General features: G+C 41.5%; 1 protein-coding gene across 1 annotated transcript; it reads left to right on the top strand.

Moving 5' to 3' along the window:
• Positions 1-207: 207 nt before the first annotated feature.
• SYCP2L (synaptonemal complex protein 2 like) lies at positions 208-25,898 on the top strand. Its single transcript, XM_032115533.1, has 32 exons — positions 208-508; positions 1,804-1,828; positions 2,841-2,926; positions 3,059-3,147; positions 3,247-3,281; positions 4,003-4,145; positions 4,647-4,699; positions 5,061-5,106; positions 5,886-5,978; positions 6,067-6,127; positions 6,537-6,685; positions 7,521-7,581; positions 9,909-10,009; positions 10,415-10,484; positions 10,643-10,688; positions 11,306-11,351; positions 12,339-12,427; positions 13,942-13,990; positions 15,124-15,179; positions 15,792-15,846; positions 16,412-16,568; positions 17,650-17,699; positions 18,343-18,439; positions 18,874-18,965; positions 19,130-19,193; positions 20,750-20,881; positions 21,582-21,706; positions 22,195-22,289; positions 23,616-23,715; positions 23,796-23,854; positions 24,334-24,403; positions 25,575-25,898. The coding sequence occupies exons 1-32, from the start codon at positions 473-475 to the stop codon at positions 25,632-25,634; spliced, it is 2,490 nt and encodes an 829-aa protein (XP_031971424.1). The 5' UTR covers positions 208-472; the 3' UTR covers positions 25,635-25,898.
• Positions 25,899-26,723: the final 825 nt, after the last annotated feature.

Here is a 26,723-nt window from a genome sequence, read left to right as displayed (position 1 = left end):
TTCTAGTTCACTGTTTGCGTGTGATGCTATGCTATGTTTAAAACCATGAAGTATTAAAATACTTAGCTTGAAAAAGTTTTACAATATTTGCTGTGAGTTGATGTCCTCTAGAAATGTCTGTAGGAGTTTTGATGCCACTAGCAGCACGTATTGTGTCTGAGCACGAAGAGTGGGTGCCTTGGTCAAGAAAGGAGGGGGGATAAAAGGAGGGCTGGGGAGGAGGGGGGACAGAAATGGCATTTTTCATGTCCTCCTAGCAAAATTTGAATTCCTTAATGCCATGTAGCTTTTGACACAGTACGTGACTCCGAAGTTTAAAGAGTGAAAAACTCTGTAAGGTTTCCTGCAGACCTACATTATTAACTCCTCTTCCTTGTTTTTAACTCATTCTTTTAACTTTTACCTGGTATCTTGGTTTGAAAGAGCAAGAGCATTTGTGACCGTCATCGACCCAAATGAGAATAAATATTTGATGTTACTGCTTGAAGACTTCTTTGATTCTGCATTGGTATGTTTGTGCATTCAGGGGACAGAAGGCTTACCTTTATTGGATAAGATAGCTATTGTTCACAAGCAATTTCCTGTTAGAAAATAAATAATTGCCAATTGACCTGGTGCTCTAGGGCTGAGCATGGGATGCAGCCCAGGTGGTGTGGGTGAGCAGTGTCCAGGAGTGTGCTCTAGGCTGGCTGAGATTTGACACACTTGTGAGAAGCTGTCATGGGGCTGCAGAATTTTCTCATTTTCTAACCTGAAGTATTTGTTTTTGCAGAAAAATTTGCAAGACGTTCTGATGCATTTTGTAAATAAAATCTTGTGTGCTGAAGCTCTCTTTAAAACCCACAAGTTACTGACACCGAGCTGCACTTTGCGTGCAAATGTGTTTGCCAAGGTGGTCCTGGCAATTTGTTCCTACTGTGTTTGAAACAGATGATGATTTAATACTAAAGGATGATCTAACTTGCTTACAACTCATTTAGGTTTCAACTTTAAATATTCATAACTTTAAGGGTATTGGAGGCCTAGTGATGTAACATTTGTAGTAGGAAGAATGCTTTTAAGCTTTTCCCCTAGCCGTTGCTCCCAGTCTTGCTGTCTGTAGCTTATGGGAACTGTGTCACTTTATGCATCAGAATTCATATCAATGCCTATGACTCTTTTTAGGAAGTCCGATAAAAGATATTTGAGCAAAATCAAACTTCCTTCTTTCTCTACTAACCACTTTTAAATTGTCATACCCATTTCTTTTCCCCAAAAACTTAATTTATTTTTCTTCCTGCTACATTTCTTCTGCTTGCTTTCACTGTGGAGGAAGAAGTTGTGTCGTGGAGTTGGTTTTTAATTTTTTAAAAGTTTTGTTTTTAATTTTCTTCTAAGGACTTTAACACCTTTCAGATATACATTGTGATATCTAGTACCATAGTGTGTAAACATCAAATGTGCTTTTACATAGGCCCACATGTGTAATAAAAATCAGAGAACGATGTCATGATGTGGGTTTTCCTGGGAACATGTAGGCACTGTGTTCTCCAGTGCTGCTGAAATTCATTCCTGGGGGAAGTGGGTGCTTGGCTACCTTCACCCTCCCTGAGTAGTTCCAACCTGTATGATTAGGGTGACCATATGTGACATACCTGTATCAGGTGGCTTTTGCTGATGTGGGTACACTACTGTTTTATGTTATTTAGCCCCTGAAAGTTGGGGGGGGGGGGTGGGGGTACACATAAACACCTCAGCACTTTGAGTACTGCTGTTCTTGGGTGATGGTGCATTAATGAAGGCTTCTTTTACTCTTTCCATCAGGTGATTTGCAAATGCAGTAATGAAGGTCAGTATTTTTTTTCCTTCCATTCCTCAATATCCCGAATCTTAATCTTGGAAGCACATTTCTTAATTCTGCTTGAACTCTGTTCTCTTTCTGTTTTCTCTTCTGCTTACTATTTCTTCCTCTCTGCAAATTTTTTTTTTTTCCTATCCTCCTGTTGATTTCTCTCCAGTTAATTTTCATTAACATTTACATTGGAGCAGAAAACCTTTTTCTGATTCTCTTTGTTTGCTTGTTTTGTACATAGTGAAAAAATCTATCTCTGGTATCTTGTTTAAATGGTCAGCATCAGGTATTTCACTTGATCAGAGTAAGTGGCCCTTCTGAAAGGGGGTTCAGGCTAGACAGTCTGTTCTTCACACTTATTTGCTCTGGCATCAGATGTTATTCCCTTGCTGAAGCCAACCAACTCCACAGAATAACATGGTAACTCCTTCAGCCTTCTGAACTCGACAGAGAGGTGTCTGTCCATCTCTCATTCATTTCAGCACCAAAATATTGTTCTGTGGCTGCAGCTGGTTTTCCATTAGGGCAGGGGAGCAGGTGCTTTCAGAAAATATCTATGTGACCAGACATCCAGGCTCACAATCCATGTAAAAGTGAAACATTGCAATGTGGGTCAGGTAATGTGTGCTTATTTGTCCTTGCACCTTATTCTAGTGGTAGCAGAGTGGCACAAGCATCTTCTGGTTAATACTTTATTGGTTTGCTCTGTTGGCTTTGACAAAACCTGTATGTTCAGGTTTCCTCTTGTAGCTAGTAATTAGTTTCCCCTCTCTGTGCCTCTTTAAATAGCTACCCAGGTCAGAAGTTAGTGTATCTGGAGCAAATTTTTTTAGATGGAAGTTTCCAGTCCCCCTTTTTGTCTAGGATTAGATGGTTGGAAGCTTTGTTTAAAATGAACTTACAGCTGGGATGTTTTTATTCCTTCAACACAACAAGCTATAGTTGCTTCAGCTATTTTTATATGGACACCAGCCCATTTCTAGCTGTACCTTTCAAATTGTTTTTCTAGGGAAGAAAGAGCTAGTGAATTTATTTTTGCCTGAACTAGGGCGCCTAGTGACAGAAGCAAATCTTTGCTACGCTCTGCATCTGGAGGTAAGATTCCTACTAGGAGGAGAAAATCAGATGCATTTGTGTGAAAGTTTGCGTAATTAGATAAAAAATGTGAAAAAATGTTACTGTTTTATTTCCCTTCATTTTCTACCCCTTTTTTCGTGGGGGGAAAAGGCCTTGAGGACCCTCAACTCTATACTCGACAGTCTCCCACGGGAGGAGAGAAAGAAGTTCCCCCTCTCTGAGGATATGTGCTCGCTCACGTAAGTAGTTTTCCCTCCAACTGCTGTAGCCACATACCCTCTTCTCTGCAATTGGAGTTAGTTATTTCTACTTTAACTTGTGGCATTATGTTGTTTCAGGAAAGACCTTGCAAAAACTATACTGGAGGTTGGTGGTAAGAAGCTCTCCAGCTTTACCTCATCTGCTTATTTATTATAGATGAATTGTAATTTAAATCATATTTCCTCGTCAAGAGTTGATTTTTAGGGAGGAAAGTCAGATGTGCTCTTACAAAATATAAATAAAAAAACTTAAATGCAACAAGGCATTAGTTCTTTCTGGTTGGTTTTAGTAATGCATATTGACTAATCAGAGAAGCTAAACTGATTTATGTAGAAAAGTAAATAGATCAGCCTTACATATGTGTGTTTACAGAATATGCTGGCTTTTAGTCCTAAAAAAATTAAATTTTAATTGCTTTGCCATGATGTGGACAAAGTTTAGTTAACAAGGTTTGTGTTCTCCTGAGTGAAATCTTTGTTTTGTCCTAATAATAACTTTCTAGAGTACTGGCATGCTATATGGAATGTAGCCCAATCCTAGTGAGTTAGTGATGAGCGTTTGCTCTCATCCCCTTCCCGAACCCCGAGCACATCTCCCAATGCACTCGTGTGTGTCGTGGTTTGCAGCGCTCTGTACCTCGATCTCACTCAGCTGGGGGAGCTGAGGATGCCTGAGCCAACACTTGGCTGTTACCCTCCCCTGTTCTCCTAGGGGAAACTGAGGCTAGAGGATTAATATGACTGTGCAGTATAAAATTGCAAGAGTGGCAATGCTATAACCCTCTCCTGTGCTGGAGAGGTGATATTTATCCTGTGCTTATGTTTACCTGGCAGATTATGACCTTCAGGTTGCCCTTTCAGAAGCACTTTGTAGGTTAATGATAAAAAAATGGAGGGACGACCTTGTTCACCACTGGTTTGAAGATAACTATCTTGCTGAAGCTTTCAAAGAGATCAAGGATCGGGAATTTGAGACGGTGAGGGTCCTTATTTTGAAAACAACATACTTGACAAGTCTGTATAGGGGCTAGTTTTGGTTGAGTTAAGCCAGAGTGTCCTTGCAAGAAGCTCCTACAAAACTGATTTGATAAATACAAAAGGTTATGTGTGGATGGCACATTTTATTTTTTTTCCATATTGATATGGTAAATATTACATCACACATTGTTAAAATAGCTCATACTCCTAAGCTATTTTACCTATAGAAAAGTAAAATGAAAAATATAATAAATAATGCATAAATAAGTTAATTCATGGGGTTTATATTTGAAGACTTAGCAATTTTAAGTTGGGTCTAACCTTTTGTTTTAATCTAAGGTGTCTCTTCCCAATGGTCTTTGGCTTCCCACTGACCAGTTTAAAGGTTTTAACTGGAGAGTAGAGGTTACACAGCAAATAGTGATTCTACACAATAGAATAACTATTTGCAAAGGAAAAGTAGCCTTATTTTTAAAAATAATGTGTTGTTTGTCTTGAAGGACTGCAGAAAATTTCTTAACCTACTAAATGAAAGGCTTGGAGATAAAAGAAGGTAAGCTGGGAACCAACAGAATAAACTGGTTCCATCACTACTGCAGAGGGGAATAAACAGAATTTTAAACTGGGTTGGGTTATATTAAAAAAAAATTACATCACATGTGAAGAATGAAGTTGTTTTAAAGAAGAAGATTTTATTTATTTTTATGGTGGCTCTTTTGAAAGTAAAATCCATGAAGATAATGCATCACTACTACAATACTGTAGTGTCTAGCTAATCCAAGCTTAATTTACTTTTAGAACATTCGTAATTACTTTTTGAATAATAAGATTGATTACTAATCGTATTAAAAATAAAATCATTGAAGTCAGACTCTGATGTTGGATGTATCATATGAAGTCTGCTTCTCTTCCAGAGTCTACTCATTTCCTTGCATATCTGCTTTTGCTGACATGAATGAGGTAATAGCCCTCAAAGCTCTGACACCTTCCCTGCAGTGTTATGGCTGCCCAGATGTTGCTTTCTGTGGTAAACGCTTGGGGGTTTTCTCCCCCTGCCTCTTTTTCATTGAAAAGCTCGATTTCTTGGAGCATAGAGTGTAACCTTCTGTTCTAGCTGGAAAGTTTGCTTGTTTGTCACTTAGCTCCCAGCTTAGTGCTGCTGACTTTGCTTTTGTATCAGCCAGGTGATGGAGGCAGCACTTCTCTTCACGGTGATGACAGAAGAGAGTTCTAAAAACTAACAGGAGGACAGGATAATGCTGATTCCTCTGGCAGAGCTGTTTCCAAGCTGCCAGAAAACAAGATTAGCCTGCTGCCCATGTAGGAGAGGTCACAGCTGAAGCTCCTGTAGTTTGCTTCACTGGTCTTCAATTAAACGAAGTGTGGTGCTGTTCCTGATGGTCATACTGAACCAAACCCATGTAGATGGAAGCTGGCTGTGCTGCTTCTGCTTATTTCAAGTGCTCAGAAACAGAGAGAGCTTCCATGGCTTTTTTCCTGGCACAAATATGTGAGCATTTGTGCGTTGCCTCTCCCTTGGCTGAAGTAGAGCCAAGTCTGACATGGGTGTGGTTGGTGAGCTGGCACCTCACAGGGTGATCTGAACTCTTATTTCTGCAAGGTGTACAGATGTTTATGTAGGGTAACACTTTCCAGTTTTGTCTCATTAAAGAAAATTGGGCCTGATACTGCAGTTGTGGGGCTTTTTGGGGAGCAGCAGTACTGCTCTTCTTCCCCAGGTGAAGAAGCCATCGGATGAGAAGCTGGAGGAGTTCTGGATTGACTTCAATGCTGGCAGCCAGAGTGTGACTTTCTATGTGGATTGTGATGAGGTAACAGCACAGCCCAGGTGCCTTGGCTTAGCCTAAGTCAGTGGGCACTCCCTCAGCCCTTCTGACACGATGGCTTTGGTTTTCAAAGGCAGCTCTTTGGGACTCTGTGAGGCTGTCAAAAGAAAATGTCAACAGTTACAGCGTGAAAGGTAAGATTTTTTCCAACGACACTATCCTGTTTGGCTGGAGGTTCACGAGGCAAATGGAGTAAACCTAAAATCTCACCATCACCAAAGTGTTCCTGTGTCTTCTCCTTTCCTGCCTTGTCATTTGGACAGTGTGTGGCCTCATTCTGCACAATAATCCACCCTCCCTACCCAAGAAGGACAGCTTGAGGTATCAGTTTATAGGTGTCCTGGGGAACAGCATAATCAAGACTCAACAGGAAAGAAATGAGTGAACAGAGTAACTGGAAATGCAAGGGCAGGATGTAAAAGAGACTCTTTTAAAAATCCCAAACACTTACTCAGACATTTTTTGGGTTGACAGAAGAATGTCTTGATCTAAAACAAATCTAATTATTTGTTTGGTTTGTTGGTTTGTTTTTTTTTTACACAGAGGAGGATGGACAAAAGATTGTTAAAATTTTTATGAAGATACCCTCTGCTCTTAACAAAACAGAAGTAACAAAAATCAAACTGGTTTTCAGTGCTGAGTTTGAAATCTCAAGTGTACTTAGAAAAGTCCTGGGAGATGAAAAACTGATGGTAAGCTCTAATATGTGCTCTTTTTCTTTTCTAAAATATATTTTGCACTGGGAAAAACTATTCAGGTTTGTGGGATTTGTGTTTTGTGGTTTCTTTATTTTCTCCATGACTCTTTACTATATATTTGTTTTCCCATTATGGATACTCTATATAGATGCTCGTAGCTTTGGCCTGGAAGAGGAAATAGGTGTTTTAGGAAAGAAGTTTCAAGGTACTCAAATTTATGGTTTAAAAGTGGGAAGGTTAAACTGATTTGTTAATTAATTCCTTATGTTATAACTTTCCCTGAGTTTCTGAAGTGGAAAATAAAGCCTGTGGCATTTAATTGCATAACTTAAGTATGAACATGATCTTGCATATAGCTCCAAGTGTTACACTGCACAGGATGAGCAAACTGTTACACAAAAACCTGGAGGTGTGCTGAAAGATGCAAATCTTAGACTGACTTTGTAGATAGTAGTTCAAGACAAAGAGTAGAATGTTTCTAAAACCTCAAGGTTTTTTATTAGCCAATCTAAAAATATAGGTTGTGTGTGATTTCCCTCCCCCCTCCCACCCCCCGCAATGTTAACATAGTCAATTTTTGATTTGTAATTCATACACAGTCTCTGGGATTTGCAGAAAAGTTTACATGACAGTAAATAACCATAATATAGTGGCTGTCATTTGCTCCTAAAGGAGCCAAGAGCTTTCCAAATGATCAACTTAATCACCATCCACTGATTTGTTGCTGGCAAGTAGCAATTGTTAGTTTTGTTATTAAGAAGCTGACTTTACTAGAAAAAGACTACTCTTTTTAAGAACACTTTCATGTGACATTAATTCATACCAACAGATAGTTGATTCTGAAGAGGAGATTGTCCTTTCTGGGAAGCCAGCCATTCAGAATGAAGCAGGTGATTTTTTTTTTTTTTTTTTTTTTTTAAATTGTGCTATTTCATTAAATTCAAATATCTGTTTTCAAATTACCATTTTCACTTGCAGTCCACAGCTTACAGTTAACCTCACTTAAAACAGAAAAATAAAAAGGAAAAAAATCAAGCAATGCCCAAGCTTAATCTTCCACTGTTCCTGCCTTGTGAGCTTGGTAACTGGTGCTTGTGGCAGGTGCTGAGTCCCTCTAGCCTGGGGAGTGAGGGCTGGGCACCATGGCTGTGTGCTGCTGGGGTTCCACAGGCAGGGGAAGGCTCATGGAGACAGGCTCTGTGTGCTGGCAGGTGGCCTGGCCAGGCACGTTTCAGCTGCTGGCTGACCTCTGGTGTACAGAGTGTGCAGAACTTTCTCCATCTGCAGGTGCGGTGGGATGCACCCTCCTGTCCTCCCCTCCCAGTGCCTGGTTTCTGGTTTGGCCATGCCCTGTGGGTGCCTGCAGAAGGGGATGGTGGCATCTGGCCTCCAGAAAGCACAGGTTCTCTGATGGGCCAATATTTGTACCTTGGCACTTAACAAGCTCTCCTGTGTGCAGTGGCGTGCATATGGTGGGGCAACCTCTACTAAAGCTTCCTGCAGGGAGGTGTCTTCTGTTTCTTCTGAACAAGGTGATATGCTAGAAAGTGGTGTGCTCCAGTCTCCTGTCCCCAGGTGGAGTGGATGATGCCTTGGGAGATGCCTGGAGCTGTTGTGGAAGAACAGCTGGGGGAGCAGAGGTGCTCATCTGCAACCCCTATTTGTGGGTAAAGGTGAGCAGCAGTCCAGCTCCTGTGCAGGAAGTGACCTGCTGCTGTAAATACCTCGTGCTGCAGGGCTGTGTCTGTGTGTGCCCCAGCTACAAATGTAGCTGTCTGCCTTAAGGCACAAAAGGCTCTTAGCTAGACCTGGAATATCCTTTATTTCCTTATGCTCACCAGCATACAGCCAATGCTTTGTATTTCTTTGAACTGGGGACATTAAGTTTTCCACCATCAAATGGTGGTGTTTCCTGTGCTGCCAGTGAACATCTCCTGCAAGGCATCTTCTTCCAGGGTCATTTGGCAGAGTTTTGTTGTGTTCCAAATTCGGTAGTTGTTGAGGTAACTTGGAGCCTGATGTACAGATGTGTCCTTTCTGTGTCTGACCCAAAGGAAGGTCTAAGCCCAGCACCTGCCAAGAAAAGGGAAAGTAACTCCTTTCTTCCATTCTCATGCTCTGAAATTCTTCTGTAAATCCCCACAAGGCTGTGACCCACAGTTTAAGGAAAAGCTGCTTACAGCAAAAATGCAGGAGGTGTGTGTGATCAAAGTTGGTCCTAAGCAGGAAACGCTTCCTCAGATCAACTTCAGCATAAAATTTTTTGGAAGATGACTTTTTTTTTTTATGTATGGTGACCTTTTAGCTTTGAAGGCTGGGATTTGTCCTTGCTCCAAAACTGGCCTTATTTCAGGTTTTAGAGTGATTACTTTTTGTGTGGATCCTTTCTTGGTGTAACTTGCTTGACAGATATTTCCACATCCTCTAAGGCTGTGAAATCACAGCTTTCTGCTGCTACCACCCACTGTCTTGAAAACAAATCAAGTTTGAAGAGCTCTTAGGATAGGTAACATTCTTTCTGTGAAGATATTAAAAAGACATTTTTACTTTCCCCTAAGTTCCTGTGCATTTCAGATTTCTCCGGGTGAATACTTGAAAGAGCTACTACCAGCTCTAAATATCTGAGGCAGTAACTTCTTTGTAGTCCTTCCCATTTTCCTCCACTTACAACCTAAAATAAGCTAGAATGGAACTCCTCCAGATTGTGGAGATGCAGATGAGCTAGGAGTTCCTTTATCAGGGCCCACTGGAGCAGAGAGAGGTGCAAGGTGGGCACTGCTGCTTGAAGTAATCAAGGGGTACAAAGGGCAGAAGGTAGTTAATCTGAAGTGAAACAAATTTTGCAGTGCCTGATAGAGATTGAGTGGAGAGAAACATAGGTGGTCGAAGATCCCCTCTGCTTTAGTCAGACACAAAGGGTTGCTCCATGTCCTCCAGAGCTGAGGAGTCAATGTAGCAGTATAAGTGGTAAGATTATAAACATGCATGTGTTCATCCAGTATCGATGAGCTTATACGTTGTTTATTTAGCATTGCAATTTTTCACTGGGCAATTTGAAGATATTTGGGGTTGTTCTGTTAAATGTGATCTTGAGATGTTTGTGCCTAGAAGGTTGTACTGCTGCAGTTTATGCATGCATGTGTGGGAATGGAAAGAAGGGGTAGTGAGTGTGTTCAATTACTGTGATGACATTCTCACCCCAGTTGCTCTTCTGCAGAGATACCTGTGTCCTCTAATGCACAGAGGAGGACAGATCCTTCAAACTCTGAAAACGTGGAGACTCAAAAAGACAACTTAACCTCTCAGCACAGACAGCAGGTAACAGGCTCTGTAGCACTGTTTGCTGTATGTTGGAGCAGTCCTTATGCCCCTTTCCCCCTCCTCCAGTCTGCTTTTTTTAATGAGTGTGACTAAAACCTACTTTCAAAGAAAACTGATTTGTATCTATTCAGCTCAAATACTTGTCTCCAGAGCTGCAATTTTGGCAAAACTGCTTTAAAAAGGAAACAAAAATTTACTTCCCCTTATAAGGAGACAGTGGGATGTTCTTAGTGGGAAACCCATGGTGTCACACACAGCCTAAAAGACTTTTATGTGTGGACAATGATGAACCTGTCATGAAGCTGTTGCCACAGACTAGTACAAAAAACCTGTTTCTAAAAATACCCACTTTTTTTATTGGTCATATACATGTTTTGTTCATGATTTCGTGTCTCCGAGCAGAAAATGGTTAACTCTGGTGTTGCCGTGGTTACAGTGAGCCAGCAGACTGACCTGGAAGATGCTAACCAAGGTCAGGCATGGGTCCCTTCAGTTCCTTAAGTCTGACCCAGTTAAATGTCACCCAGGTGACATGTTGACGGCTCTGCTTTTGCGGGACTTACAGCAAAAGCAGGTAAAGTTTCATAGTAGTTCCAGAGGGTAAAACTATAGTTTCCTTGCCTTCTTCAGAAAAAAAGTCCAAAACTCCCTCTCCAAGGATGAAAGCTAAGCCTAGGTGAGTGTCTCACAGACAGAAAATTGCAAAGTGGGGTTTTTGCGGTTATTTTGTCTGTGTTTGGGTTTTTATTTCTTTTTCCTGGGGTTTTAATGCATGTAATTTTGAGATTATTCCATCAATTATTAAATTGAAGATTCTGTTTTGCCACCTGGACATCAAGGCTGCTTGCCTGGAGTTACAGCACTTTGGAGTTGCTGAACAGTCATGTTTGGTTACTAGATTTGTGGCTGCTTTGGTGTGACTTTTTACTCATCATGGATTTAGTCCAAATGCGAGGTGAGCCCACAGCTGCTTTAGAGTTAAACTTCAGCCGTGTAACCTGAGCTTGCCAGATGTGAGATTGTTCATAATGGGGACCATGACTTTATGAAAGATGATGTGAATTTGAATTCACCTTGGCTTGAATTCACCTTTTTTCCCAGACCTCTGCAGGACATAATTTCTTGTAATTAAGGAGCTGGACTTCTGTAGAGTTATTGATTACCTTTCTTCCCTACATACTAAACCATTGCTTTGGTGCCAATTGGTGCAAGTTGGTTTTTTTTTCCCTTAGTAGTTCACAAACATTTTGGTCTTTAAATGAACAGCTCTCTCACGTGCTCTCTTCTCTCCAGTGAGAAGCTCCTAGAAGAAGAACCTATGGATGAGTCAATACCAAAGGTATGTGTGCCCTGGGGTCCCCCTGAGTGAAGAGATACAGGTGGGGAAGAGACATTCTGGTGGAGTTGCAGAAGAAAGCTGGGATGGGTTGCCCCACTCGTGCCATTGAGCGGTGTCCTGAGCCCACGGAGTGTCACACCTGATGTGCTGGGCCACTCAGCACCACGAGTGAGCTGCAGAGGCAGCAGCCACCAGCCTCATTCTAGAGGGGCCTAGCCAAGTAATTCAATCTCATTAGAGTTTATTCAGCACATTTACCCCCCCAGAAGCAGTGTGTTGTGTTTGTGTCCAGGTGTGCAGTGGTGTGTGGGACATACTTGCATGTTACAAGACTTGCACACTGTCATCAAAGAGGGAATGTTTGCTTCCTGAACGGAAGCAAGCCTTGGAAGTCTATAGATGTGTTTATTTGGTTTGTGTCTGGGTTCTAGTAAGTCTCCTATGCTAGATCTGTTTCTATAATCCTTGTATAGGAACTTGCAACCTGGGTAAATTGCCAAGTAACTGAGAGTCATCTGCAGTTGCACTTGAAAACTTCTATTGGTGTGTTCACATATTAAAAAAAAAAAAATAAGTCAATGCGCTACATGAGAAAAACTAAATTCCCAAACCAATGTTTTTGAGCTTAGGTACTTACCTTACATAAGAAATCACATTTTAGGTTTCTTCTTGGGTTCACATTTCCAGGTGCTAGTTTTAGATTTTTACAAATAAAATATTTTTTTTACTTCCAGTTCAATTGTTTTGTAGCACTTGTCCACTCTACAGTGAATTCAAAACTTTCGAAATACTCTTTCCACCCCCGCCCTCTTGGACCCCTCAATTTCAGCTCTGGGAGTCCCATACTTTCTGGTAGGAAAGAATTGCAGGCAGCAGTTGCACCTGGATAATTGTTGTAGTGGGAGGAAGGAAGTTTTCTGGCACACCTTTTCTCTGCTTTTGGCAGGCTCTAGCATCAGAACATGACTTTGGGTTTTGTCATTTTAGATACTGCAGCTCTCTCCTTTTCCAAAGGATGTTAGCAGCAAAAAGAGAAACACGAGAACAAGCTTGGCCAGGAAGAAGGCTGAAGGCAGGTATGACATGCAAGCCCTGCACTCATGCAGGAACTGGTGTACCAAGTGATTTTAGACCTTTCCTAGCACTCAGGGAGAGAGGGTGATCTCATGGGGTGACCTGTCTGTACCTAGAACAGGCAGTAAAACAAGTATGAGGCTACAGAGGGTCATAACTTGTCTCTGTAGGACTCTTTGGGTCCTCAAAGTGATAAAGACTTCAGAAGCTAACCCTGAATGCCAAAAATGCCTTCTACCCCTGTGATACTATGTCATGGGTTGTTGGCTTTTCTTTTTTCCTTGCCCAACCATAATCCTCCAGTGAGCTGAGTTCTGAGCGCCAGCTTCTTTCACAAATGCCGAAGCTTTCCCAAATACTGTCCCCGTTCCTTGGCATCATGCATCCTAGGGTTTCAGGATGGCCTCTTCCTCAATTTGTCCCCTTCCTTTGCACCCACACATCTGTCTGTTTACATTTAAATCTGGGGGCACTGCAGGAAGAAGCACTTGAGTGTTTGGGGGCCGTATGAAGTCTGCCTTGTTGCACCCTCCTCCTGTGCTCTGCTAAGTGTTGTGTGCAAGTTAATGCCTGCTGCTGGGCAGGAGGGCAAACGAACTGTGTGTAAGGGTCTCTGCTGCTGTTCTGGGGCATTCTGCTTCAGCCTACTGTCTCTTAACTCAAAAAAAACTCCCAAAAACCCGAGTGCTTAGATGAGTTTTTTGGCTGATAGTAGATAAAAATAGGGAAAATTGATGCAGGGTTACATCAGGACTAGAAATTGTGTGCTTTAAGACAAAATGAATTGATGCAGCAAATACCGGTTTTAAAACAGGAGCAGCAGCGTGGAAGTTAGAGGTGAAGTACTTCTTAGTTTGGTCATCATGCTCCCTCTAGTGTTTCGTCTGGAAATGAGCGTTTCCTTCCCTCGGAGGCTTTGTCGAGGACCTCAGTTCTTTAGTCCTCCCGTTCTTTTAGTAATGAAGAGGAGGTGTACTGTATGTTGAGTGATTGTTGTAGGATTTTTTTAAAAAAATAGTTACGATTTGGAAAAACCCATAAAGGTACAGTTAAGTTTAACTGTTGGAAGACATGGCAACAAAATCTAGGTGTACACAGAGAAGTGATTAGACAACAAACATTAAATACTGGAATTTTCAAAAGGAAATGAAAAGGAATTTTTAAAATGCTTCTGATATTTTATTTCCACTCATTGCTTCTTCCTACCGTGTACTATTATGGGCAATGTGAGACAAAATGTCCTCCACATAAACAGGGAGAGGTTAATTTTTACGTTTTGAATATTTCTTTAAACAGTTACAATTAATAGAGTGAGAATCAAGATATGCAGCAATAAGACTAAGTAGAAGAGGAGAAATTATTTCTTTAGAAGCCCAGAAAACATTATTTTTAAGCATAATGTATCTGAGGAGAAGGGTGTCAGAAGGAAACATTATCACCACCATAGTCTTAATGAACTTCTATAGGGTGATTCTTCGCTGTTGTACGTCACTGCCAAGTATATGTTGTCTTGCAGGAAGGAACCCTATGACTTTGAAAACTCAGACTCCTCAAGTCATGAAAAGGTAAAGTTGAGACAGAAGCTCAGCACCTAACGGAGTAGTAACTTGAAGCAGGGGATGTAATTTGCTGCAGAAATGCTGTAAGGATGGACACTGTTACAGCAGGACAGACAACTGGGAATCTGAGATTTGTTTGTTTGTTTGTTTGTTTTCTCTGTATAGTGGAAATATAATTTTTTTTGAGTGGTAAGAATGCTTGTCACCACTTGAATTTTGTGGTGGGTAACACATGATAACAGCAACAGACATTTGAGCTTTTGCTTCAGCGAGGCCATGGGAGATCTCTGTGGCTGAAGGCCGACCTCTGTGTTTTACTTAATATCAAAAGCAGATTGCTGAGCATCCACTTTGTCCTCCTAGGCTAAACAGAGGAGACTGAAATCCACTTCGAGCTGTGCTTTGCAAGCTGGGACTCCCTGGTTAAAACCCAGTCCTCACAAAACTTTTGCTGGAAATTCTGCTTGACTTAAATTTCCAGACTCTTTAAAAAAAAAAAAAAAAGGAATAAAAATTAATTACTTTGCCTGCTTTGAAACTTTGCCCAGTGTGGGCTTTCCCAGGAAGCTGTGAACTTGCTTCTGAGGGCCTCCATCAAGGTGGCTGTGCTGGGCAAACCATCTTGCTTTCAAACTCTTCCCTGATGTGGGGGCTGTCACTGCCGCCTGCTAATTGTGAGGCAATGGGTGCTGAATGGAACACCCCAAATTTCTCTTATGAACTGGACATGGCCCGATCCTTGCAACTGCCACTGGGTGTCAGCATAAATCCCTGCTCCATGGCACCCTGCCCCGGTCCCAGCAGCCTGTCCCAGGGCTGTCCAGGGGCCCTGCACTGTGCTAACAGTGCTGCTGCCAGCACTGCTATTGAGTCAAATGACGTGTCTTGTGACGTTGGTGCTTAAAATGAGCATTATCCATAAACCAAGGAATAGAGAAAGGAACTCTTTTTAAGACTCGAATGTTTGTCTATCATAACGTATGACACTGTTTCAATCAACAAATCCCATTCCATTAAAAAGTGAAATTTTTGAGCAGGACTTGTAATCCATTTCCCTTCTGAGTTGTGACACGTTTTAATTTTGAAGCGTATTTTATGCAGTAACTGGACTCTAGGACAACTCTCTGCTTCGCTTTCAGGTTGCTGCAGCCAAAGGAAAGATTCTTGCCCAGAAAATTTCTTCACAAAATCGGAGGTACAGGATTATACATGCAGTGTTTATGAACCTTTTGCTGTGTGAATAAGAGTTCATAGCTTTGGTTAAGCTCTCTTAAGTTAGGATCCAAAAGGCTGTGTGATTTTTCTAATGCAATAGTTTCTTGCTTAGCTACCACACTATCTGTGGATGTTATTGATAACAATATTTAAATAGTACCTGAGAATATAAAGGTTACTGGAGAGAATAGTGGCTCCTGTCAACTTTGCCAATAAGAAGACTAACTCTTAAACGTCATCCTTTCCTGACCATGTGTCAAAATTACTGATTTATTTTTTGTAAAATGCTTAAACTCCCTGCCCTGATTTGGCTTCCTTCCAGTCATAGCAAGCTTCCAGGGACTTGCCACCTTTAAGTATGCAGGTTAATTTTCATTTTAAAAAGTGTTGATTTCTAGACATCCCTGAATTGCTACTTTCAAAATCCAAGCAAAGAAAAATTTGTCTAATGATTGCACTTTAACAGTTTGATTCTTCTGCTGATCTCTTAAGGAGCTTCCTGCCACTTCTCTTTGGCTGTGCCCATTCCACAGTTCTGTGGTGTGTAATTGCTGTTTGCTGCTCTAATTTGGGTCTTTGTGTTACTTGGCAGGACTTACGAAACAAGAAGCAAGAACAAGGAATCAAGCACTCTTGAGAGAAGGCAGGTAGGTTGTCTATGCTTTTTCATCCCTAGAGCCTTTGATTGCTGTGTATTTGATTGTTGTGTATTTCTATCTGTACAAATCTGCTGCACATATAAAGAAGCTGAAGTTTAAGGCCTACCCAGTGCAGAGGTGGAGAAATGTGAGCCTGGTAGCCTCTAAATACTCTGTCATTTTGAAAGCAGTGCTCAGGATGCACCATCACTGTCAGACCAGCCAGTGAATTGTCTGTGTTAGCTTTTCCCCCCCAGTGTACTGTTGGAAGCAGCTCAGACATACTGAGGCTTTCCACCTTGCAAGAGTGCTCTCATTTTAGGTACAGGAGAGAGGGAGAGACTAGGAAGGGGGATACTGTAAAAACCTCATGCTGGCAAAAGGCAAGCATCTGCCTGTCAGTGTTTTTATTTGGCTGTTTCAGCAGCTGGCTGTGGCTGTTTTGGCAGATTTCACAGCTTTGCATGTTGCACCATAAGGAGGTAGAAATGGGAAAACTTGGTAGTAGCTGAAGTGAATGGCTTGAGGGGGCTTCTGAGTGAGCTGATTGAGCAGGACTTAATTGTGTCTTTAGTCCAGTTACAGGAAACATCTTTTCTCTGAAAGCAACAATGAGAATGCAAGCACTGGTCAGAGTGAGAAAAGCTGGATCCTTGACTCTCAGATACAGCTGGTGCCAAAATCTGTTGACTATACCCGAAAAAGACCCAGGGTGAGAAGTAAATTAAAAGGTAAGCTTAGTCCCCTATTGACACTTGGCTATGCATGATGTACTGCACTGCAGAAAAGCCAATGCTGATGATGGTTTGGGAAAGGAGAGTTTGGCCAAATCCTGGCTCTCCTGAGTGGGAGAGAGCAGGCTTAAGGCCAGCAGCAAGAGGGTGCCCCATGACACATTGCACACTCTTGTGCTTGTACTGGGCTCCTGTCCCCTTCCCAAAGTGGGGTTCAAAAGTCCAGGTAGAAATTTGACACCTAAACCTCTGTGTGGGCATAGCCCTCCGTGTGATGATGCTGAAGAGCCTCTGGGCCCTGAGCTGATGGCTGTGTTGGTCCACTTGACTGCATTTAGGAGGAAGATCTCTCTGAAGATACTACACCTCCCCCCTGCAACTTTCCCCCCCCCCATCTCCCTAGAAACGTCATTGACTTGGCAAGTAAACCTTGAAAAACCTCACAATTTGCAGACCAGGGCATTCTGCTCCCCTTTTTATACAGTAGTAAGCCAGCTGTGTTCTGAGTGTCAGGTGTGTTTATCTCTGATAGTGTTCTCTGCTCAGGCCTGACCAACACCAAACCTCCCCTGCAGCCATGCTCCAGGGCTGTCTGCTTCTGTGACCACCAAATGGAAACCAAATTGTCCTTAATGAGATGGAATGTTTCTGTCCCATTCATGGAGAGATTATGCTTGCTCAGGCTGCTGTTAGATTCTGTAGGGATGAAAAAGCAAAAGAAAGTTGAGCTTGAAATTACGCTTTATACCAGATTTCCAGGGGAGCTGTTCTCACTCCAGGGTCAGCCCACAAGTCTTGCCTGGGGCTTGGGGACTGTCAGAGAAGATGCTGAGCCTGTCTTCTGTTTTTTACTTTTTTGGCTGCTCTGGATGCAGTGAGCTGTGTATGTTTGCACCATTGCATCTGGCTTTGTTAGAGAAACATTAAGTTTCAAAAAAACACCTAAGTGTTGTGAAGTTTTGTCTTGTAAATGCCTAGAAAACCAAACTGAAAGGGTTTTTGTTGTGGCTAACTCAGTTAACTGGGTGAAGTACACACTTTACATTGCCAGTAACCAGGGAATATCTTCTCCTTGCAGTGCTTCCAGTGTCTTCTGCAAGTAGTGGCAGCGACTATGAGTCAAAGAAGGTAAGAAGGTGTCATGTGTTGGTGCCTCAGATTTAAAAACATTATGGGTGTAAAATGTGTCCTAATGAGTGAGAATTAAATAAACTGGTGTTATTTTAATTCTCAAATGTTCTGATGGATAGATTTATCTGCTAAGTACTGTTGAAACTCTATTGGTCTAATAGAAGAGATCTTGGGAAAACATGGTAAACTTCATAGAAACAATTGTTAAATGCTGCATATCAAATATGTATGTGTGTGTATATATACGTATGTATATGTTTGTGTATATACATATATTTGAAATACAGAAAGTCTGGGGGGAAAAAAGGTTTCCAGAACTAGTAGTTACATTAAAAGCTTTTCTTTTTCCCTGGAAAACTTTTCTTGACTGTAATGCTTCTATTTTGCTTATGTAAAACATCATCAAATGTACATTTCTAATGCCTAAAGGGAGACTTGGTGCATGCATTGAATTTCAGGGCACAGGTGTCCTTCAGTGTTGGGTAGAGCCATCAGTATGTTAAGCATATTTTAAGTCCATATCTACTCTTGGTGTATTTAAAAAACAAACCAATCATCAAAACCCTCCCTCCAAAACAGCACCCAAACCTCTACTTCTGTAGTAATGCTTAAATAATACTCAGACTTTGTTCTGTTTTAGGAAGGGGCATCAAGGCAAAGAGCTCAAAAGGAGACGCTAATGAAAAAAAGCACATTTAGCTCCAAGGGACAGGATTTACCCACAATGGATCTTGCTGGTATTTTTATTTTAATCTTCTTCAATGCATTAGGAGAGTTTTGATGTGTGGGTCTGTAGTTTTTGGATGAGTTTTTGGTGGTGGGTTTTTCTTTTTGATTTTGCCACTTTCCTTCACCTTTTTTCCCCATAAACATTCACCTTGTGATATTTCTGTGTAAGGGCTATGAGGGGTAGACATTGTCTGTGTAAATAATCTCTTGTACAAGGAGAAGATATGCCAGTGCTATTGACAGGTGAAGGAATGAACTTAACTGATAACCACCAAGAAAACAGCCTTTGGACTGAGTCTGAGCCACCACTTCTTCCTGTGTGATGAGATAAACGAGAGGGTAGAGGGCTTGGGTTTTATTTTCTGTGTCATTAAATTGAGATTTTCAGACAATACAGGATTCTAACTCAAATGCCTGTGTCACTCACTAATTTCTCACACAGGTGAAACGCTCTCAGAGGAGCCTGGAGGGAGTCCAATACTACTTGGTCTGTCTGCCAGGAGCCCTTCTAGTGATGTGGAGAAGGCCACACAGGTGCAGTATGCAGTGCTTAGCCTCCTTCCAGTCTGCTGTCAGGCTACCTCTGCCTGCAACCAATGTATCGTGTCACTTTGCTTCCTGTAACTAGACAAATTCCTAGCAGCTTGTTTGCACTGCAGGGTGGGTACCTTCTAATATTGTTTCCTTCCTCTCCTTAGAAGTTTCATGGTACACCAGGCAAATTATCAAGAGAAGAAGAAAGTATCAAGCGGAAGGACTCAGGTTTGTTACTCTTGATAACATGGAAGAGTTGGTTAAAAGCGGAAGGAGGTGGTGCCAAAGCTGTTATTTTATTTCAAAGATAAATTATCACTGACTTTTTTGAGATACTTCTTTTTTGCTAAATTTGGTTTCTCTGTTTTGTATATCATGACAGACTGTGATAAGATGCTTCTATGTACATTCCTGAATTCGTTGCTACCTCTTAAAACCTGTCTTTGGTTACAGGGGGACTTGTAGCGTAGGTGGGGATTTACAAACTAATGACCCAATTGACACAGAAAAGATAATTTTTAATGATTTGAAAGGGGATAGCAACTTCAGTTTAAACAAAAAAAGCACCCCTTCAAGCTGTTGATTTTCTTTATACCTAAGAACATAGATATAAACCATTGCTATAAGCATTTGTTGAATGGTGACTTGGTTAATGGTTAATACTGCTGTAGCTTTTTTTTTGGGTAAGCGGCACTTCAGGATCTGGTTTTTTTTCCATGAAAATGAACTTTGATGAACTAATTCAAAAGTGCACAACAGTCTCTTTGTGGTTGGAAACAACTGAACTTCAAGAAAGTAGAACAGCAGTGGGTTGTTTCCATCCTAATAATTCTCAGTGCTGATGTAGTTCTGAGAGACTGAGTGACTGTTGTGACCATGAAGTGAGTCACTGAAGCTTTGGCCTTGGTCAAAATCATCCCTTTTCTTGTGAGCTGGCTCTGTTTGTGTTCCCAGTATATCTCTTACCTGTCCATCATTTTCAGAATATACTTTCACTGCACCAACACATTTGCCTAATTTTGGGGGAAGATAAGTTCTGAGGACTTCATTTTATCACTGTTTGCTGTACAGCCTTACAACTGGAGGGGAGTTGTTGCTGTGCAAAGGCACAAGCAGGGTTATGATTAGAAGTTTCAAGTGTGGTCTCTGACTGCATTTGAACTCTCTCTGTGAACCCTAAATCTACTCCAGGGTGCTTCTTTGTCTGACTGTCCCCCTTGTCCTGGATCCCACCACCTTCCATTTTGCCCTATGGAGAATCCAGGGAGATGGTTTGTCAAACAGTCAACTTGCTGAGTTAAAAAAAAATGCACACGACAAAAGGATGGGTGTCTTGTTTGTTTCTTTGGTTTTTAGGAATTTTTCCTTGAAATGGAGGCTGCAGCTTTGATTTGAATTATTTGCATTGATTCAATTTTCTTTTTAAAAATTTTATTCATAAACAGATTGAGAGCTTGGGTTGGAAGAGTAAATGGGAAGAAGCCAGACATCAGAGGTTTTTGATGGTTAGAGTAGCAGCCAAGAAAGGAAGTTATCTTTAAGACGGAGACATGGAAGCTTTCCAAATACCTGTATAACACTAGGCAGGCCAGTTCCCTGCTTTTGAGAGGGAAGATGCTTGCAAGGGAAGTCTTATTACTGTATGATGCCAGATTGTAAAATGAGCTCCCTCCTTTTCTGAAGCATTGGTAATTCCAGTAGTGGTTTCTGCTTGAGCAGGCATTGTCGTGTACCTCGTGTAAAAGAACAGATTTCTTCTGAAACATCTTCTATTCTCTTTCTAGATATATTAAGTAGCACTGTCATTAAAAAGCCTAAATTTTCCAGTTTGGAGAAAAATCACTTGCCCTCTGAGACTAACCACACACCAAAGAAAATTTCTGATTCGGTAGAAGAGGAAGCAGAGATCCAAAAAGGTAAAGTCTGGCTGGCAACTAAGATGAAGTGCTTTCAGCTTTTCTTCTGGTAGAAGTCACGGTCACGTGGAAGCTTGAAGAGATATATCTGTAGAGAGTCCAACTTTTCCAAAATCCTAAAGTCAAAATTAACAGAAGGTGTGTATTGCAACACTGCCAAAGACAGTGGATACTGAGTGTGAACAGGAAATTTGGGTTCCACTTGGTCAGCTGCTCCATGACGTCCACACTTTCTAGTTTATCGGAATAGGGATTTGCCAGAGCTATTGCAAAACCATCAAACGCGGGAGCTGAAAAAAAAGCACGCAGATAATGGACAAAGTAACTGCAAAATAGTGCTAACTCTGAGCACAAGGGCATCAGGCTTTCACTGCAATGGATAAGTGGAAGACAGAAAAGAGTGGTGGCCTGACTATTTTTCGCCTTTATTCTGTGGATTTGCCTCACTATCTGTAAATATGTTGCTCTCTGTGTTGCTCTATTGTGCCTATTCTTCCCTGCTGCTCTCTAACAAGTATCTCTCAGGGGATTTTTGAGCCAGTTTCCTTCCTGCTTGTGAGCTCTAGAAGAGCAAGACCCAAATTCCAGCTCTATAACAAAAGTTACTGCTGACACAAATGACAAGTCCTTCAGTAGCAGAAAGGTTTATATTCCAATAAGTCCTCGATATGATGCTCACTGGGCATGTGCTTCCTCCTAGGTCAGGAAATGGATGATAGCCTAGATGGTGTGTTTTTTTCTAAGATGCTACATGAAGACTTGAGTGATTCTGGAGTGATTTCTGCCTTTGAAAGCTTTATTGGCCAACTGAAGAAATTGTTCTGGGTAATGTGAGCTCTTTTAACGTGTGTGGCAATTTATCAGGTTATGTGAAATTAACTTTTTATCTCAGGGAGAGTTGGTGCAAATATCCTGTCTTTATTTTGTGTTCAGGAGTAGGGTTTTGGTGGCAGTGTCTGTTAGTCTGGAGCTCTTAGAAGGATTCTGCAAAAACTGTATATTCTGAGAAGTGTGACAGGGAAGGCATAAAGGAAGTTTTAATTGGGTTTTTCCTAACACTATGCTGCCCTGAAGTCTCGTGGGTTATGTAGTGTCTTGTTGGTGTAACTACTGTGACTGAATTCAATCGGTTTGTATTTGGAGCACCTATGTGTGCCATCTTACTGCAGTTTAAATTTAATTTAAGATGGTTTCTGCTAAGATGAATGGCAACCTGCAGAGGGATTTGCTTTCCAGGGAAAGGTTTTGCAAGCTAGACTTCTAGGTTTTGGCTTGGGCCATTGCCTATCCCTAACTGTGCATCCCGTGGCTAGTCCCGGTACAAAAGGATGGAGATCAACACACAGGATGCCCTAAGATCGTCTGAGAAGAACTTGTCTGCCCTGCTGAACCAGATACACAAGTGCAGGTAAGCTGTCTGGTACTGGCTGAAAACAGCTTCAGTTTTGTGTCAATTTTGATTTATAGGATAAGCCAACCTGCCAGTCAACTATTGCACTTATGGTTTGTAAGGCAAAATAGTTTGTCTTTTTCTTTTTTCTTTCTTCTGTGCAAGAAGAGTTTCAGAAGTATAACTCCAGTGATTGATCCTGATTTTTCCTGTGGGGGGAGAGGATGGGTTAATTCATGCAAAGCGAGCTTGAGTTACAAGCAGTTGATGAAGCTCTCCTTGAATGTCTTCTGGTTGTCATCAATGTTCATGAATCTGTGTAAAAACTCTCTTGCTACACTTAGTAGCTTCTATTTCTAAATCTTTTAAGAAAGAAGCCAGGCTATAATTTGCTTAATGAAGTGGAGGAGAAGAAAAGGGATCTCTCAGATCCTGAGTTTCTCAGATAGGAGCTAGATAAAAAAAATCAATTCTGTTATTTATGTATTTTTAAAAGTGAAGATACTTAAATCTTATACTGTACTTGTAAGTCTATCAGGCCTCGAACTATTACGCATTCACTTTTTAGGATTTAGATCAAATGTAGTATGAAATAATAGCCTTTAAAGTGAAAAATCCCTGCTATCAATAGGACCTCTATGAGCAGAATTTGCTGTCATTAAGGTACAAGGAGAAGTTTGAATTCTAAAAGTGAAAAATGGGATGTTTTGTGGTGGAAGATAAGAGTAGATGGTAGTGAGATGCTGCAATGCTTGGTTGCTAAGTAACCTGGATCTAGATAGGGTCACGGGATAGTGGAGGCAGGGCTGTGCCGAACTTTTTCTACCTCACTGCTGCTGGGAATGGTGGCAAACCCAAGTCAATAAGGGTGTTTCTGGTTAAGGTTTAGAAATTGCTGGCATCCTGTGGCAGCACTGTTTGTATATATCAAACCCGTGGCAGGAAAATCCATAGAGGTTATTTGCATCAAGATAGTCATAGAATTATTTGGGTTGGAAGGGACCTAAAGAGGTCTCCATCTTGGGAAATCTCTGCTGAGCTTCCTGGAGGTTGGGAGAGAATGCACTGCAAGTATTGCACTGGCAATTAATTTGTATGCTCTGTCCCGGTCTTCTGTTGCTGGCTGCTATTTGGGACAGGCTATTGAGCCATATTTATCTGCAGTGTGACTTTGGTACAGCTATTCACATGCTCTGTGACATATCTGAGAACAAATCTGCCCTGTGTAGTTCAGCAGGGACATTTGATCCTGTCTAAAGGTAGGTTTGGTCCTGAAGGGGTTGTTGTCCACTTTGTGTGACTGCACGTTAACGTGGCAAAATTGTTTCTGCTCTCCATCACTAGGCTGAATAAATTTGAGATCTTCCAGAAAATTGTTGTTGAAGAGCTTGCCAGCCTTGAGAAGGAAACTCAAATTCTGGCAAACATGGAAAAGGATGCACTGGTGCGTACCACTTCTTGTGTTCCAGTCCAAAAAGTTGCCCCTTCCCAAGTAACGGGGGTTTTCTTTGGGGGTCTTTTTAGGATTTCTGGAATGCACAGCTGCTCAAACTGAATACTTTCTGCAACCAGCAAAAGCAAAGGTATGTCTCTTCCAGCTGTCCTGCATGCTCACTAGTCCTCTGATGGTTATAGAGGGCACTGGTTAGGCTGGTGGCACTCCTGCTAATACATGAGAAAGAGATGTCATACTGCGTTTAGAATCCTACTTGTCCATTGATTGAGCTTTTGCAGCCTCGTGAGGCTTTTCAGTTGGAATGAGAGTGTAATGAGGGAACTCTGTATGGGAAATTGTGCAGGAGAGGAATCTAGCTCAGGAGAGCTGTGCCGGGATCTGGTGCAAGATGCAACGCACCCTCTCGGCATGACTGCATCTAGGGGTCAGAGGAGGTGGAAGGAGGTGATCATTTAATGTATGAAAGACACTGTTTGTGTAAATGCTGGGCAAAAAAATAAACCTGCCTTTCTCAGGTTTATTTTTGATGGTAAATACGTCTGTTCAAGCTTCACCAGTAAGTATTAATGCTTCATGAAAAACCAGCTAAGCTTACTTTCCTTTCAGAATTGAATCTGTTGACTCAGCCCTGGGTGAAACAGCAAAGAGTTTTGCCGACTCTGCCCATAATACAATGGTATGTGTGATATAAAAGCAGCTCCCTATGGGTGAAGGACTGATCTCTGGTCTGACTGATTGGTGTTGGAAGTGAGAAAATGAAACTGAAGTCCTGGGAGGGGAAGCCTTTAGTTAGCTGATTTGTGGGGCTGGTTCTTTGCTGGACCTCTGGTCCTGATGCATAGAAAACATCGAGAAAGAAAAGTTTGACAAGGGGAAGAGGTCAAAGAGTACCTGCCTAAGGGAGAAGATAAGGACAAGGACGATCAGGTAGTGATGTTTCTCCTGGGCTCACAGTCTGGGGCAGTTTCTGTGGAGTTGGTGACCTTCAATGCATTTGCCCTTGGAGTTGTGCATCCATGACAATCTGTGCCTAAGAGCTTTGCAGTCTAATGACACCTTGCATGCTTTCTCTCATCTGCTCTTTAGGTCTGGTAACTACTAACCTTGATGTATTCAAGCTTGATTATTAAAAAACCAATCTTTTTTATTTAACTTTCATCCTGGTTAAGTATTCTGTCAAAGTTCTTAAACTCTCCAGAGCATAATCACTATTTTATGCTCTTGTTTTAATTTGTAAATTAAGATGAATACTTTGCTAACTTTGATACAATGCTTAGTTTCCATCTGGTTCACCCCATCACATGGACATGTAATTTTGCTACTGCTGCTGTTCCAGGTTTATGTGCAGATCTGATGGCTTTGAGAGTTTAGTATTTCTGCAGTAAGATGGATTACTGTCATGTCTGGGATGCCATGTGTCTGCACTTCACAGGGCTGAGAAAGCTCCCTGTGTTGAAGGAACAACTGTGCCGGTGGTCACCACAGTGCACTGGGCCTGGGATTTTAGAAAAGATGCTGAAAACCATGGGCTTGTATATTTTAGCAGTTAAAGCTGGAATCCTGAGCCTTTCCAAAGGGAAAAGTTTCCATTGTGGGCATTGCATTGTGGAGGGACACAGCTGCTCCTGAATAAGGACACCTTAAAGAGAAGCAGGGCTGAGAAAAGAGCACTTGTGTCATGGGAACTGCTCATCCTGCAGCACTTGTTCCAGGGCAGGTGCTTGAGAATTAAGAGCTGAGTCTAAAAGTGCTTCCAGGATCTTTGCAGTTTCTTATCTTGTACAGTTTCAATGTTTGTGCAAGTTTTTGCGATGTTTTCTCTTACCTTTTTTTGTTCTTCCCTGCAGTATGAACTCCCAGTGAAGAAGGCAGAAGAAAACAATGTGTTCATAGTTCCTTCTGACTAGCAAACCCCTGAATTCATCATTGCTCATGACATTTGAGTGCTTTGTGTGCAGCATAAAGAAGATGGTTCTGTGAAGGATGTTAGTCTATTTCAAATGAAAAGAAAAAAGAGAAGGAAAAAGCATCATGTTAAGCATTTTTTTTGCCTAGAAAGAATACATAGCACTAAGTGATCTAACTGTGAACCCCTGTGTTGATAACAAGCTTTTCCTGAAAAAATTGCAAGATGGGTCCATTATATATCAAAGAAATCTTAAAAAAAAAAATGAACTAAAGATAATGATTTAGCCATCAAACTGATGGATATATTGGCTTACTTTGACTGTTCTAACGCCTTTATCAAGTGTAAAAGCACTTAATGGCTGATTCAAAGTAAAAAGTTGTTTGCATAGGATAACAATCTCATTCCTTCCTTCAAATTGATGCACTGAGAGTGTCTAGAAAGGTACTCTAGAGTCCTGTGTACCTTGCATTAGGCATAGCCTCTCCTGTGTGCGCATAAGTGTGGGAACTGCTGGCTCAACACCATTGGCACTCAATTCTGCATTGCAGAGCTGAAATCAGAGAGGGATCTACTGGCCAGATGCCTGACGGCAAGCTGGAGATTGCAGAGGGCAAGAAATTTGGAAAACTGAACAGAAAATGTCAAGTGAAGCAGGAGAATTTATTTTTGCAGCCAGTGACTTTTGACTCCAAGGAGAGTTCAGAGTACAGTGAACAACTGCTGGGATTAGACAAAATAGGGTTGCAGGTCTGTGGAAAGTAAGCAGCAGATAACCCATGCTATTTAATATTGTCCTCTGCTTTGACAGAGTGTGACAGAGTTCCCCAGAACATCGTTGCTCTTCACAAGAGAGTGTGCTCTTGCAAAAACAGCATCAGTGCTAATGCAACTTAGTGAATTTGTGGGAACATAGCAGATTTCCAGGCTTTGGGTTTCTGTCTCCTTAACTTACAGAACCAACCTCAGATTACTGTATGGGTTGGAGTCAACGGAATCCTCCCCTGCACAAAATGTACCTTCAGAACAAAAGCCCAAACCCTGACAGGGTTTGTTTCATTACTGAAACAGGGCTAATGCTCTTGCTGCT

The sequence above is a fragment of the Corvus moneduloides genome, chromosome 1 (genome assembly GCF_009650955.1).
Source record: "Corvus moneduloides isolate bCorMon1 chromosome 1, bCorMon1.pri, whole genome shotgun sequence".
Taxonomy (NCBI): domain Eukaryota; kingdom Metazoa; phylum Chordata; class Aves; order Passeriformes; family Corvidae; genus Corvus; species Corvus moneduloides.
This window is presented reverse-complemented; position numbering and strand designations above follow the sequence as displayed.

Coding starts and splice junctions, on each gene's coding strand:
- SYCP2L (XM_032115533.1), top strand. CDS start 473: ATGTTACTGCTTGAAGACTTCTTTGATTCTGCATTG. Junction 12,428..13,941: donor AGGAAGAAGGCTGAAGGCAG/GTATGACATGCA, acceptor GTTGTCTTGCAG/GAAGGAACCCTATGACTTTG. Junction 15,180..15,791: donor ATTTCTTCACAAAATCGGAG/GTACAGGATTAT, acceptor GTTACTTGGCAG/GACTTACGAAACAAGAAGCA.